Source organism: Melospiza georgiana, chromosome 10, assembly GCF_028018845.1.
Source record: "Melospiza georgiana isolate bMelGeo1 chromosome 10, bMelGeo1.pri, whole genome shotgun sequence".
NCBI classification, from domain to species: Eukaryota; Metazoa; Chordata; class Aves; order Passeriformes; family Passerellidae; genus Melospiza; species Melospiza georgiana.
In genome coordinates, this window is record NC_080439.1 from 8,108,764 (window position 1) to 8,121,601 (window position 12,838).

Sequence of the window (12,838 nt, forward strand, 5' to 3'; positions counted from 1 at the left end):
TTCACTTGATGTCAGTTATTTCTTATCCTACCACCACACACAAGCTGGCTGCAGTGCCCAGTAACCTGGAGGGACTGGAAAGCTGCTGCTTTGTCATATTAACCCTCCTAAGCCTTCCCTTCTCCATGTTAGACAAGCACAGTTCCCTCAGCATCTTCTTACAGAGCACATGCCCCAAGTCCTGACCTTCTTGGCTTTCCAAGATTACTCCAGGTTAATATTTTTCTTGTACTGGGGGAACCAAAACTCAGGGTGCTCTCAATGTAAATTAATTAGAGCCAAGTAAAGGGGGATAAGTGGTTGTCTCAACCTGTTGGCTATGCTCCTGTTCATACTGCTCCTGTTAATGCAGGATGCTGATGGCTTCCTTTGCTGCCAGGCACACTCTGGCTCAGGTACAGCTTGCTGTCTACCAAGTTCCCAGCTCCCTTTCTGCAGAGATGCTCCCCAGACAGGCTACACTGTGAATCATTGTCAACAACAAAACTGTTATGTTGTTGGAAGGGAAGACCATAAGTTATTTCTTGAGTAAGAAAATCCTTGTGGAAGGAAACTCTTTCCCAGTTGCAGGACTTTGCTTTGCCCCTTTGGTATATAAAAAATAATATGCTGGTCAGCCCATTCCTTGAATTTTTGTTCCAGTGGCCCTGTCTTGGAGTTTACCATCTACTCCTCCTGATTTAGTGTCATCTGCACATTTGATGACAGTGTAGCCTGTTGCCTCTTCCATGTCACTGATGAAGACATCAAACAGGGCAGGTCCCAGCAGGTATCACTACAACTCTCCATTTGTTGCCCACTTTCAGGCAGAGTATGGCCCATTACCATTACCCTCCTAACCCATCATGAAACTAGTTTTTAAAACCTCATGTAGTTGTCCATCCATCCAGACTTTAACCTGACTTGGACACAAGAATGTAGTGGAGGATGCATCTGGCCCCAGGGAGCCATACAGGCTGAAAATTCTCAAGTAGGCCCTCACTCTGTTCTTTTTCACTTCCATCATTTCATCTTCTCCTTAACCTCTGTCTTTAAATGCAGAAACAAGGAGACTTTGTTGGTGAAGAAACTTGTGGCAAAGAAAGGTATCTCAGCCAAAGTTAAAGGAAAAACTGTTCCCTGAATGTGTTATGAAACACTGTTCTGTTATGATCAAAGCAAGAAAGTTCAAAAAGCTGTATCATCTTGAAAAGGCCTCATACTGGAACATAAAGTCTATGCACTAATTCTGAATTGGAAATCACATTTGAAAAAGTAAATCTTAACTGCTTTGTAGCTCTTCCCCATCAGAGATGTTGCTGGCAAGCTGGAACTCTTCTGATACTTCAAACCTCACTGAAAGCACAGAGGTACACTGTCATGCAGTTTCCTTTTAGGAAGAATTTTATGTTTGTTTGAACTTGGTATGCTCAGCATGAGCCACTAAACAAACCTATTAATATTGCCAGCTATGGTGCTACCCAACAGGGTGTGGGTCTTAACCATGCAGGCATTCCTGCAGGAGAAAGCCCATGAGCAATCCAGCATCCATCTAAAAACCCACTCTGAGAGGGCATTAGCATCTCCCATGCTGCTTGCCAGACAAGAGACAGCCACAGTCTGTCAGCTGGGGAGTGCAAAGAGCAGCAGTTTAGAAGAGAGGGGTCAGTGTGGAACATGGAGCTGTGGGGGGACTGCTTCTGGATGAGTTAGGCTGTCAGAAAGAAGTCACAGACTAAAAAGCTCAAGGAAGTATTTGCTATGGACAGATTGTTCAGACTTTTATGTATGTTCTGAAGATGCTTTAATTCACTTCCTATGATGGGAGGTTCCTTGGGCACATCTCTGAGTGTTCCTTTTGAATTCACAGATTTTAATCTCAGATGAACATTGCTGTGTCTCCTATATTTCTATATCTTGATCCTGGCTAATGATATCTAATCAAATCACTATCCCAATAGAAATTTACCTGATGAGGTTTTATTACCCATATTCATAAGTCAATGTGATATAAATCCTGCATTTCCTTTTTGTGTCTGGTTGGTTATTGCAGCCTTTATTTCCAGCTCCTCTTTGATCTTCTGGTTTCTACTCATTCCAGTATTGATTTAACCCAGCAAATCTATTTTTCTGAGCATATTTGCAGTCTGATAGCTCAAATAAATTATTAAGCAAATGTTTCCTTAACAAACACACACAATATTCTTGGAGCTCCTTTTGAATGCTCATACCTTGGTCCTGACTCACAGTTGTCATAGAAAATGCCACCTATCCACGGGCCAGTTACAGCATGAATGTTGTCATAGAGCCAAACACACAACACAAACAAACAACATGCAAACAATTTAAAAGATTATGATGATATTGAAGGTAGGTACTGATCCCTAATTCCTTGAGTAAGCACATCTCCAGTGGAGCAAGAACTCTGTGGTCCTGTTCTCCTGCTTGGCATTTAGGATGCTGTTTTCAAGGAGGACAAACAGACATTGTTCTCAGTAACTTCCCTGCTCTGAAACTGGGGTATGCAGGGCATGCCCAGATGGTATTTTTAGGATGAGCAACCCAGGAGAAAAGCCCCTCCAGAGAGCATGACAGATCCCAGAAACTTAGAACATCTGTACTACAATCCCAAGTAACTTAGAATAGCATCAGACATATGTGGGCAGCCTGTCTATAAATCTGACAGGCTGCCTGCAGATATCTGGGCAGGAGGCAGCAGGTGTGTCATGCTCTTAGTTTTTGTAAGGCTGCTCTCTAAGAGCTCTGTGGACATATCCAGTATGGCTCAAAATATCCAAGACAACCCCAAACTAAACTGATATCTTGATTTTCCTGCCTATAAGAAAGATAAGTTAGCACTTCATATTTAATGCAGACCCCTGCCTAGAACTAACCTCCCTTCCAACTTTGATCCCTTCCAAGTTTTGAAATGCAACTCTGATGTCAAATAAATTGCTAAAAGTATAGGAAATGCTGAATTGTTGGAAAATGCCAGTCCTTGATGAAGTTGTTCCTTTCTGGGCTGCAGCCACTGGTAGAAATGTTGCTATAGCAACAGATTGCGGCATATTAAATATAGATGCATCCATTTTTTTAAACTACTATAAAATATTTTGGTTTGCATTCAAATGTAATTTTTTTCATCAAGTTTGCATTTTACCAAAAAGCCACCCTTACCAAAAGACAGTAAATGTTACCACTTAACCACAGTAACCAAATGTCTATTCATGGTTCCTTTCCTGTATGCACTGTAATAAATAGATGCTGTCTCTCACTTCAGGAGAAGCAGAAAGTGTTTTTAAGACCTGAACTTCCAACTTGAGTTTCAACAGACCTAGAATTTGTTGGAGAAGATCATAAGTATTTTTTAAAACAACATAAACCCAAAAGCAAAATCCAAAGCAGTCATCTGAAATCCCTCCAGTAAAGTCACTGTGGAACACAGTATGAGTCTGATCCAGGATGAAATATCATCAATAATCATAATTCAAGTTTATGCATAAAACGTTAAAAATTTTGATGCCACATGCAAACATGCAGCTAAAAACAACTCCTAAAAGACCCCTGATAAAATAATCTCCAACTCTTTCAGGATTGATAACCTTCTTCATATCACAGTCTCATTAACCTACACATATGCCAAGTGCATATAAAAATAACTAAAACACAAACTCTGAATCTTGAGGGCATGGGAATCATAAAAGACATTAAGAAAAGCAATGTTAGAGGGACAGTCAGCACTGCCATGGATAACCCATCAAACAGTGCAGAATTCAGCCTTAGGCTTCCACTGCTCTGTAGTCCTGAATACTTTTGTTTGTCACTGGAGTGGGATCTGCCTCTGCCTACATGAAGGGAACATCTCCACTGAGTTAAAATGCCAAAAACTGAGCCACGTTTTATAGTTAGACTAGACATGGGAACGTGTCCATTAAACACTATGAACCATCCACTGCTCTTTGGCATCACCACACAGACCCAGATGAAAAGCCCCAGGTGCCACTTGCAGTCATGGGTTATGGGAAATTGCTGAGAGCCCAGAACTGCAGAAATGGAGAAAAGAAAATGCATGGACAAAAAACTGCATGCTTACCGGTACCTTCATTTTAAAGTCATCTCGATAGAGTTTAATGCCAATGTCAGCGATTGCCCTTTGGATAAAGCGGGAGGGTCTCAGGACAAACACCAGCTGCAGGTTCCCTGGAAATGCTCCCTGCAAGAAATATAGAATTCTTAGAAGGCACATTTCTACCTTACAAGGGAATTTTCAGCCAAGTGTTTCCTCACCAGCAGGGCAAAGCAGGTAAGGCTTACTGAATCTTGCTCAGTCCAGCTGCTCATTGCCTCAGCTGATCCATTCAGCATGTGCTCATTGGCACTGTTTCCAAACCCATCAGGAAGACTGACCCATGTATTTTACTGCCCATCAGGAAGACTGACCCATGTATTTTACTGCCCAGCCATATGTTGTTTCATGATACAGATTTATCATTCCTGACTATTGCCTTTCTCCCCCAGACCCGAATCCCACCAAGCCCCACTAGCACCACCGCACCATTTTCCCATTTTTTAGGCTGCAGCCACTAGAGGGCAAAGCTGGCTGCCCACCCTGGACTGGTGAGGGAAGCCGGTAGCACAGATGGGTTCCCCAAGCTGACCTATCTATTCACTCTGCAAAGGGTTTTGAATCTTTTTAACCTCACATATTTTTACACACAGGCAGACACTCAACATGTTCATCAGATATGGCCCTGCCTGCAACACCCAGCCTACATCTCTCACACTCCTCTGAGCTCATCAGGCATAAAAAAAGAACAATTTCTTGAAGAGAGCAGCAAAAAAGCCTGAGAATTAAAAACATTTCTGTCTAAATACCTTGAAAGAACTTAAAGTCGCCTTTGTCATCCCACCATCCTACACCTCTGTGTGTAGGTGCTTGGTCCTCTCACAGTAAATGCTCCTAGTAAGAGATGTATAAAACCAGCTGCTTGTTTTAGCACTGGAAATCAGTGCCCAGCTCTGACTTTTGCAAATAAGCTATTAAGAATTTCTGACAGAGATCATTTACTACTGTGCAAACACAAATCCCTTGGGATCTATTTCTTTCATAAGCAGGCCACGTCATCCCTCCTCAGGGCACAGAAGGGGTACCTCTTAACACTCCTCTAGGAACCAACTTCAAATTATTAGAATTTATATTGCAGTCAACCCAGAAAATAAGGAATTTGTCCTAATTCAGCAGTAAACAAGACTGTAATTTGTCTCTGCAGCTTCCTCCCTCTCTTATTTAACACTTAGGAGCTGCAGAGTCAGGGAGAATCTGCATCCACAGCCAGAAAATGGGAGCTTAAAATGAGCAGAGGAGGCTGTATCATGTGCTGAAGGTTCAGCAGACAATTTTAATTTCTAGAAGATAAATAACAAAAGCAAGCACTTACTGCTATTCGTGTCAGGGATGCCTTGACTGCACTCCATTTGTCCCGTCGTCTGTCTATGATGATGATGAACCCGATGCTGGCAGCCTCCAGACTGCAAAACAGATGAAATAGGTGTGCTGGGTTAGAGGGAGACACTCCTGTTCCAAGGCAGAGAACTGCAGCAAAACACAGCCTCCGTCACGGCACGCTCGGAGCCCATTATGAAAACACAACGTACAGTGGAAAGAATGAATATTTGGCAGAAACGCACATGAAAAGGAAAGCCAGCAAAATTTCTCTTTCCAGCATAAGGCTAGCAGCTTACACAAAACATGAATATTTTATCTGCTGAATCTCTCAGCTGCTGTGCTACTCTGCTGCCAGTCTAGGTGACATGAATAGTTCAGGATCACAAATTACACTGTGCTCTTTTGAAGACAAAACCCCCAGATCTTTTTTTTTCCCTGCAAAATTAGACACCCCCCTACAGTCTTCATTCTCCAAGTATGCTGACACCTGACAGGGGCACTGAGCTCCAGGGCATCAGTATCCCCTGACTTGTGTACACAGAGTCCCAGGAATTCTGGTAGGCAAAGCAGAAAATAAAGAGTTCTATTTTGCCAATCACAAACTTGTTCTGGGGTTGCAAGTCATTCCAAACTATCCTTTTCAACATATTGGCTAGAATAACAGTTCCTGTTCCTTCTCAGTGCTTTTCAAGGAGGATCTAGGAGGCAGTGATTTGGTGCTCCATTCCACCTTTGTAGACTTCATAAATACCACATCCTCTCTTTCCCTCTCAAAAATTCCACTCTGGAGTGCCAGGTTTCAGTGGGACTGCTCTTTTCTCTGCCTTTCAAGAGCACTCAGCATTGGAGAAGCTAAGAAGTACACAGTGAGTGTCCAGAACCTTCACTAAAGAAGGATGGCTCAGTCATCTCAGAACAAACCAGAGGCAGGCAGCAAGAGTATAAATGTCATAATCAGAGGACATAGTGCAATCGAACATCCTATCACAGGTTAAGGGGAAAAAATGGTTTAAAGTTTCTCCTTGATCCCTATTCCACTGTCCATATAAGAACCAACTCAGGAACTGCTTCCATGGGTCATTTTATCCAAACTCATGTCAATAATCTACTGAAGACTATCAACACAGTAACAACTCTGAGCTCTTGTAGCAGGTCTGCAGGATCAAAAACTGAAAGCCAAAGTATTGTGCAAAACTGGGATGCCACGTGAATGCTCCTAGTAGTTCATACTGATAACAGGAAAACTCACTGAATTTTCCAATGCAATATTTTTACAGCATTCCTCTGAGGATTTAAAAATTCAATGACAATATATGACCTTTCCTCTTTAGTAGTGCAACATGCAGCTCTCTGCAGAGAACAGAAAATATGTTTGCAGCAATGCCTCTCAAGCACAGGGAAGAGAATTTATCTGGTTTACCTTTCATAAATACACAATTGTATACATACTTTTCAGTAGTCTTAGATATACACAAACACAGACACATCCTTCAGTAGCTCAACAAATATTCCACAGAATGAAATTCCTTGATAATGTTCAAATAAAGGCAACAAAGATATTGTGTGTGTTGCAGATGGTTACAGAAAGGGTGAGAGAAACTAAACACAAAAGTGTCAACCTGGGCCCTTCATCCTCAAATGATGTTCAGCACAGCATCAGCTGCAGTCACTGAGATAAGCCAATGGTACTTGTATGTTTGCTTTTTGATGTGAAGGGGTTTTTTGTTGTTTTGCTTGTTTGTGGGATTGTTTGTTTGCTGTTGTTATTGTTGGAGGGTTTTGGGGATTTTTTTCTTTTTAGCTAGATAGGACTGACAAAGTCCTAAACTTAACCAGGGAAACAGAGAGAGTGTCAGCAAGGGATCCTATTTCACCAGCATGCTGAAAGGCCATGCCAAGGTCTGAATGTCATTTGGCACCAAGGGATGGATGCAGGCCCACAGCCACAGGAAGAGGCTTGGCTGAGATGGCAGCATCAGCACAAGTGGATGTACAGCTGAGAACCCCCACTCCAGTGGGCATCCAGAAAAAGTTTGTTTAGGAACAAACACACACACACATTCTAACAATTTTCTCAGTGTCAGTACTGTAATATCTCTACCCTCATTATGAAAATGCATTGGGGTTTCTCTAGTTCTCTGAAAAGGAGGGTTTGAAGACAATCCTGAAGAGGAGATAAACATCAGGCTTGCCTCCAAAATAAATTCTGTCACATTTGCCCAATCTACAGATGTCTGGCAGAAAGGTTCTCTTTCCCTGAATGAAATATCTGCAATCAGCAGAATTCTTCCATCCTCAGCTCTATATTCAGGTTTGCTCTTGAACACTGACTTGAGATGTTGAATTTCCTGACCTCTTTTGGAAGGAGAAAAGGACATCTGTTTATCAAAGTACTTAATCCATGCCAAGCTAAAGAGAAAGGAATTCTGGCCATGGAATAAGGCAAGTAAAAAAGGGCTTTCTGGAGATATCTAGTGCATGCACAGAAGTATGCATGTACATACACCATGATGTTACTGAGTGTCTGTGGATGTGTTTGTATGCAGACTCCTTTGGTGGAGCAGTTGCACCACAGGGAAAATGAATCAGGTGACAAAAATCTCACTGGGCTGATCTTCAACCCTATCATATGTTTTGTCAGATGAGCATATAAGATTAATTATTCCAGAGGGACTTAGAAAGTTACTAACACTAAGTGATGTTATCTGCAATCACAGAGCTTATCTCCACAACTAGCATGAACATTATTCTACAGGATATGCAAAGTCAGACACTATAAAAGACAGATATTCTCTCTACATTTGCCTGGAAAATTATGCTGATTTTTCTGGTTCACTAAGCTCTGAAGAAGGAAGTATTTTCTATGATAAATAGGATGAAGGGCTTTTCAAACTATACCTCTTCTTACCTGATTCATGGCCATAACTTTGTAACTCCAGAAGAGTTAGAGACTGTTCTCTGTTCTTAGTCACTTTGTTGGATACCTTCACATCTTTCTTGAGAATTAAAGTAAAAGGTGGACAACTAGCAGTGAAATCACACACAGGAATACTCAGGCTATTACACAGGAATACTGTTATTTTACACACAGCCCTATCTAGTACAGTAGTGCTGGCAAAAGTAACAATGCACACCCTTTACTGCTTGCTGAGGTACATGGCAGAGACACTGTGTGCATGGACCAGCCAACTGCAGATTGACAGAGCTCTGCTGCACCCAAACAGACCCACAGCTTGGGCCTCATTGAGTTTGAACTCTACATAATTATGTCATAAATCACACAAAGCTTGCTGCTCAGGTTCTTCTTCTAAATTAACATCTTTCTCCCTCACCATTTACAGAGATAGTGGCAAGTTTCAAATGGTGATTCAAAAAATGCAGTCAGTCTTTCTAAAAGCACTGCAATAAAGTGCAATAAATATAGTGGAAAATTCACATCCCTTCAGTGTGGTCTGTGATGAACCTAAGAGCCAAACCAAGGTGCTGGTATGCAGAAAATGTACCTTGAAACCCCAGCTTGACCTTGAACAGGTCATTTAGAGCAAACTGAGCAGTCACTTACTCAACACAAGTTCTGGTGATCCTGTCTGTGGAGTGAGATATTACTCACACGTATCTCAACATCTGTAAAATAGGTATATCACAGCTCTCCTGACTTACAAAGTTTTGAAACTCAGTTCTTCATTCTTTGCACATGGCTCTGGGATTCCTCAGGGGAAGAGAAGATAGAAGAGAACTGAAACTGTCTCAAAGCAAAGGTCCATCTAGCCTAACACCCTGACTCCAGTGTTGGTAGATAGTGGCTGCTGAGACAAAGGCAGCAGGAAAATGAGAAGGACAGTATTTCTCTTTATATATATTCTCCCAAGTCCCAGCATTAAGGAATAAATTAATTTCTTCAGCCTGGTTTGTATTTGAGTCATTGTGTCCAGCTGCCATTGATGGAGCAATCTTTCATGAATTTGGCTAATTTCTTTTGAATGCATCTGTGGGCATTTCTTTTGGGCATCACACAGGCTGCAAAAGCTCAAAGGGTTTCTGTCTGTCATGTTGACAATGTAACATGCTGGTTCCCCACATGTGACAAAATCACTGGGAATCATCTCCCTGCATACCAAGTACAAAGAACTGAAAAACTACTTTTATGGTTTTCTCAGCCACTGCTGCTGTTGTATATACCCTGGGGCTGGTCACCCTCCCAGTCCTGAAGGAGTAAAGAAATACTCAAAACAGAGTTTCCCCTGGATGAACAAAAGTCCCACAGAGCAGAGTGAAACAATGAAGCTGTTAAGTTCACAGTATGTGGTTTCTCTCAGCTTGCTTTGGCAACCCTTTGGCCATGACTTTGGCAAATACACGTAGGTGGAGCTGTAAAACTTCTCACTCAGACTTGAAGGAGGCACGTTTTCTGCTATGATCCTCTGAGCACCTTTTTGCAGAAGACCACAGGAAATGATAAATTGTTGCTGCGCTTCTCACTAGTACAAACAGCCATGGTCTAGAGACAGGATCAGGGGAATGAAAAAATTTTAAGCTCTCTTAGATGAACAAAAAAATAATTCAGCAGTCAGGCCTTAGCACATTTCCTCAGAGGAGGGGAAGTCAGTTTGTTTCACTATCCTTATAAAGCTGCAGGCAAAAAGCAAGGAAAACATCCTGGCTGTGGAGCAATCTCCAAAGAAATGAAGTACCTGAAAGCACATGGTGCTTGCCAGAATCCTGTCAGTGGGGCACCTCACTTGCTTTCTCAGCAAAGGGAAAGCTGCATAGCAAGGTGCACTCAGAGAAAAAGCTGTCATGGGGGCTGTGTAAGTACGGCTCCTTCCTGAAGCAGCCCTTCCCTCACTACATCCAGTGCCCCTAAAGTTTCTCACAAACAACCTCTCTTAGCTCCCTTTGATCTGCCACCTTTGCTGCTGCTCTTTAGATCTATTCCTGTTCCAATTCAGTTCAACCTGCCCTGTGTGAAGTTCTCTCTTCCACGACACAATTCCTAGGGCCTCCAGTAGATAGGGAAGTTTCATAATGACTGGAGAGATGCAGAGGCACTGGTTTGTCCTGGTAGCACCACTAAAATCAGTGAGCCATTGGGGAAGCAAAACTCTCTAGGAAATCAACAGAAATTTGTGCTTAGTCTCACCTGGGAATGCTGGTTAGATAAGTGACCACGTTCAGAAAATCATCATCAGGTATCTCACTGAATCCTGCAAATTCTGGAAAGGTTATAATGGGTGCCCCATCCTTCCCTCTTCCTCCTAAAAAAAAAAAAAAAAAAAAAAAAAAAAAGGTCAAAGTTTAGAAGGTGATTTTATGACTTTGGACAGACTGGTCAGTACTCAAGTGGGAAGCACTGGCATATTTCTCCTTCTAAAGCACCCACATCCAGTAATCATCATCAGCTCCAACCACACAGAAGTTATGAGGGGTTTTCTCACCAGCTTGGGCTCAAAGCTGAGAGCAGACTGAGGGGGCAGCAGCACATAAAGCAACATGATGAAACAAAGCTTTTGTTACAGGTACCTTATTGCTTAGTTCTCCTTAAACAGGGTATTAAGGATATTTTCCCTGAGTCTTTCTCCTTTTTCTGCAATTTTTATGTAAATCTACTTTTTGGACCAGGCTCATTGGCTGTAACAACCCAATACTGAGTGTATTTCTGCTGCAGACACAGTTTTCTGAATCATTCATCACACACAGAGGACTCTTACCCAAGGGACAGCCAGTTTCTGGGCTTCTCTTTAGTAAAGAGGAAGCTGTGAGGCAGTAAATTACCTTCCTCAGGAAAATATCCAATAAATGATCCCATTAGGAGCATGGGAGCGGGGGGGGGGGAAACCCATTCTCATTCCTTGAAAGCACCCTCTAAAACCCCATAAATAATCCCTGTTTCCAGGCTGCTCCCTTCCACCATTGCCTTTCCCTGTTGATAACCACAGCTGATGCCATAAACCAGTTTCTCCTGCTCTGTTGGTGGTCATTGCAAGGAGGTGCTCCAGTAATTCCTGGCTATTTCTCTGTAGAGTGGACAGTCCTTGCTAGTCCTGATCCTGCCTCTGCCCTATCCTCACAGCCTCAGTTGGATTATCTAAAATCCTTTCTGGCCAAGGAGAGCTGGAATGCTGTGGAATAAAATGATTGCACAAGGTAAAACTCAGAGCTCTAGAAAACAGGAATTTTGAACAAGGAAACCCTTTTTCTTCTTGATATCTGGTGACATGGCATCAGCACATTACCTTCAGCCCCTCTTTTCCTTTCTGAAGCTTGGTTATTGCTTTGATTACATCTGAAAATGACTCAGTTGTGTGAGAACATTCACTAAACTCACCTTGCTAGGAAGAAAACAGGCCTACAGAGACTCAAAAGTGTCTCAGCCAAGAGGGAAAGCAAGAAAGCCATTATTCACACTGCACTGAATTGGATTTCAAATGCTGAGCAGAGCCACAGCCTCCACATTAACCTCCCCACTGGCCTTGGGGTGATGGCAAATGCTGATGCATGGCAGCTGGACCTCCAGCTGCACTGTCTGCAGTCAGCACTGATGTAGAATATGCTGCCTTGCAAGTTTGGTCAGGCTTTCCCCAGACTGCTGCACTCTAGACCAGCAGGTACCCAGTTAGGCTGGTTTGCTACAGATTCTCAGTGACATCTCCTGGACACATACAGTAACAGCCAGGAAAATTTAATACCAAATTTGTCTGCTGTCTCTTTGTGCAAAGCTCAGTGTGTGCCAAGGTATTTCATACTTGGTATCTTGTGAACATTTCTGGGCACCAAACTTTCTCATTCACATATTTCAAGTATGTGAGTATACTTCAAATGAGGAAGATGTAGCAACTTGGAATATTTTGGTTTAAAGCAGCAATATTTGCCACTGGAGGATAAGGTAGAGATTCCCCCGGATTCCCTACTTTAACACCTGATAGTTTAGCTGCAGTTACACTCAAGATTTGCTCAAGCTACACGTTTCAAAGGGTACTTCTAATGCTCCTGCTCATGAGGAGTTCTTTGTGTCCCTTTAATTTCATCTCCTGCATCTCCATTGACACATGTGCTCTTCTTCCCCTGGCCTCTTCCCTGAGCTGGATGAGGCAGGCTGATGATGCACTCTAGGTATGTGGGTGTGTATTTTTGTCATGGGATCTTCTCCTATAAAAAGCCATCTAAAAAATTAATGTAAGCAGACTGAACACTGACTTCCTTTCACCACTGGCAACAAATCTAGGACACTTAGGAGCAGCCTCAGACTGAACATTCAACTAAGAGTCAGCAGCTCCTGCCTCTGACTCAGCCACAGGCCCTTTACAGCTCCTGATCTCCATCTCATTCTTCAAGGTGAAGGCAACATTTCCTGCTACAGCCACACCAGAACCTTCAGATGGTTCAGCAGAGCTGTATTTCAGACAGGGAAATAAA

At 42.5% G+C, this 12,838-nt stretch overlaps 1 protein-coding gene across 5 annotated transcripts in view; it reads right to left on the minus strand.

Moving 5' to 3' along the window:
* MCF2L2 (MCF.2 cell line derived transforming sequence-like 2) overlaps positions 1 to 12,838 on the minus strand; it is a 151,495-nt gene that overhangs the window by 97,686 nt on the left and 40,971 nt on the right. For 4 of the 5 annotated variants that reach the window (XM_058030763.1, XM_058030766.1, XM_058030765.1 and 1 more), the window contains exons 3-5: positions 10,566 to 10,680; positions 5,418 to 5,508; positions 4,073 to 4,192 (exon numbers count right to left, since the gene is read on the minus strand). In XM_058030763.1, coding sequence (XP_057886746.1) covers positions 4,073 to 4,192; positions 5,418 to 5,508; positions 10,566 to 10,680 — 326 coding nt within the window. The remainder of the gene's footprint in view (positions 1 to 4,072; positions 4,193 to 5,417; positions 5,509 to 10,565; positions 10,681 to 12,838) is intronic. The other variant, XM_058030762.1, reaches the window with a different exon arrangement.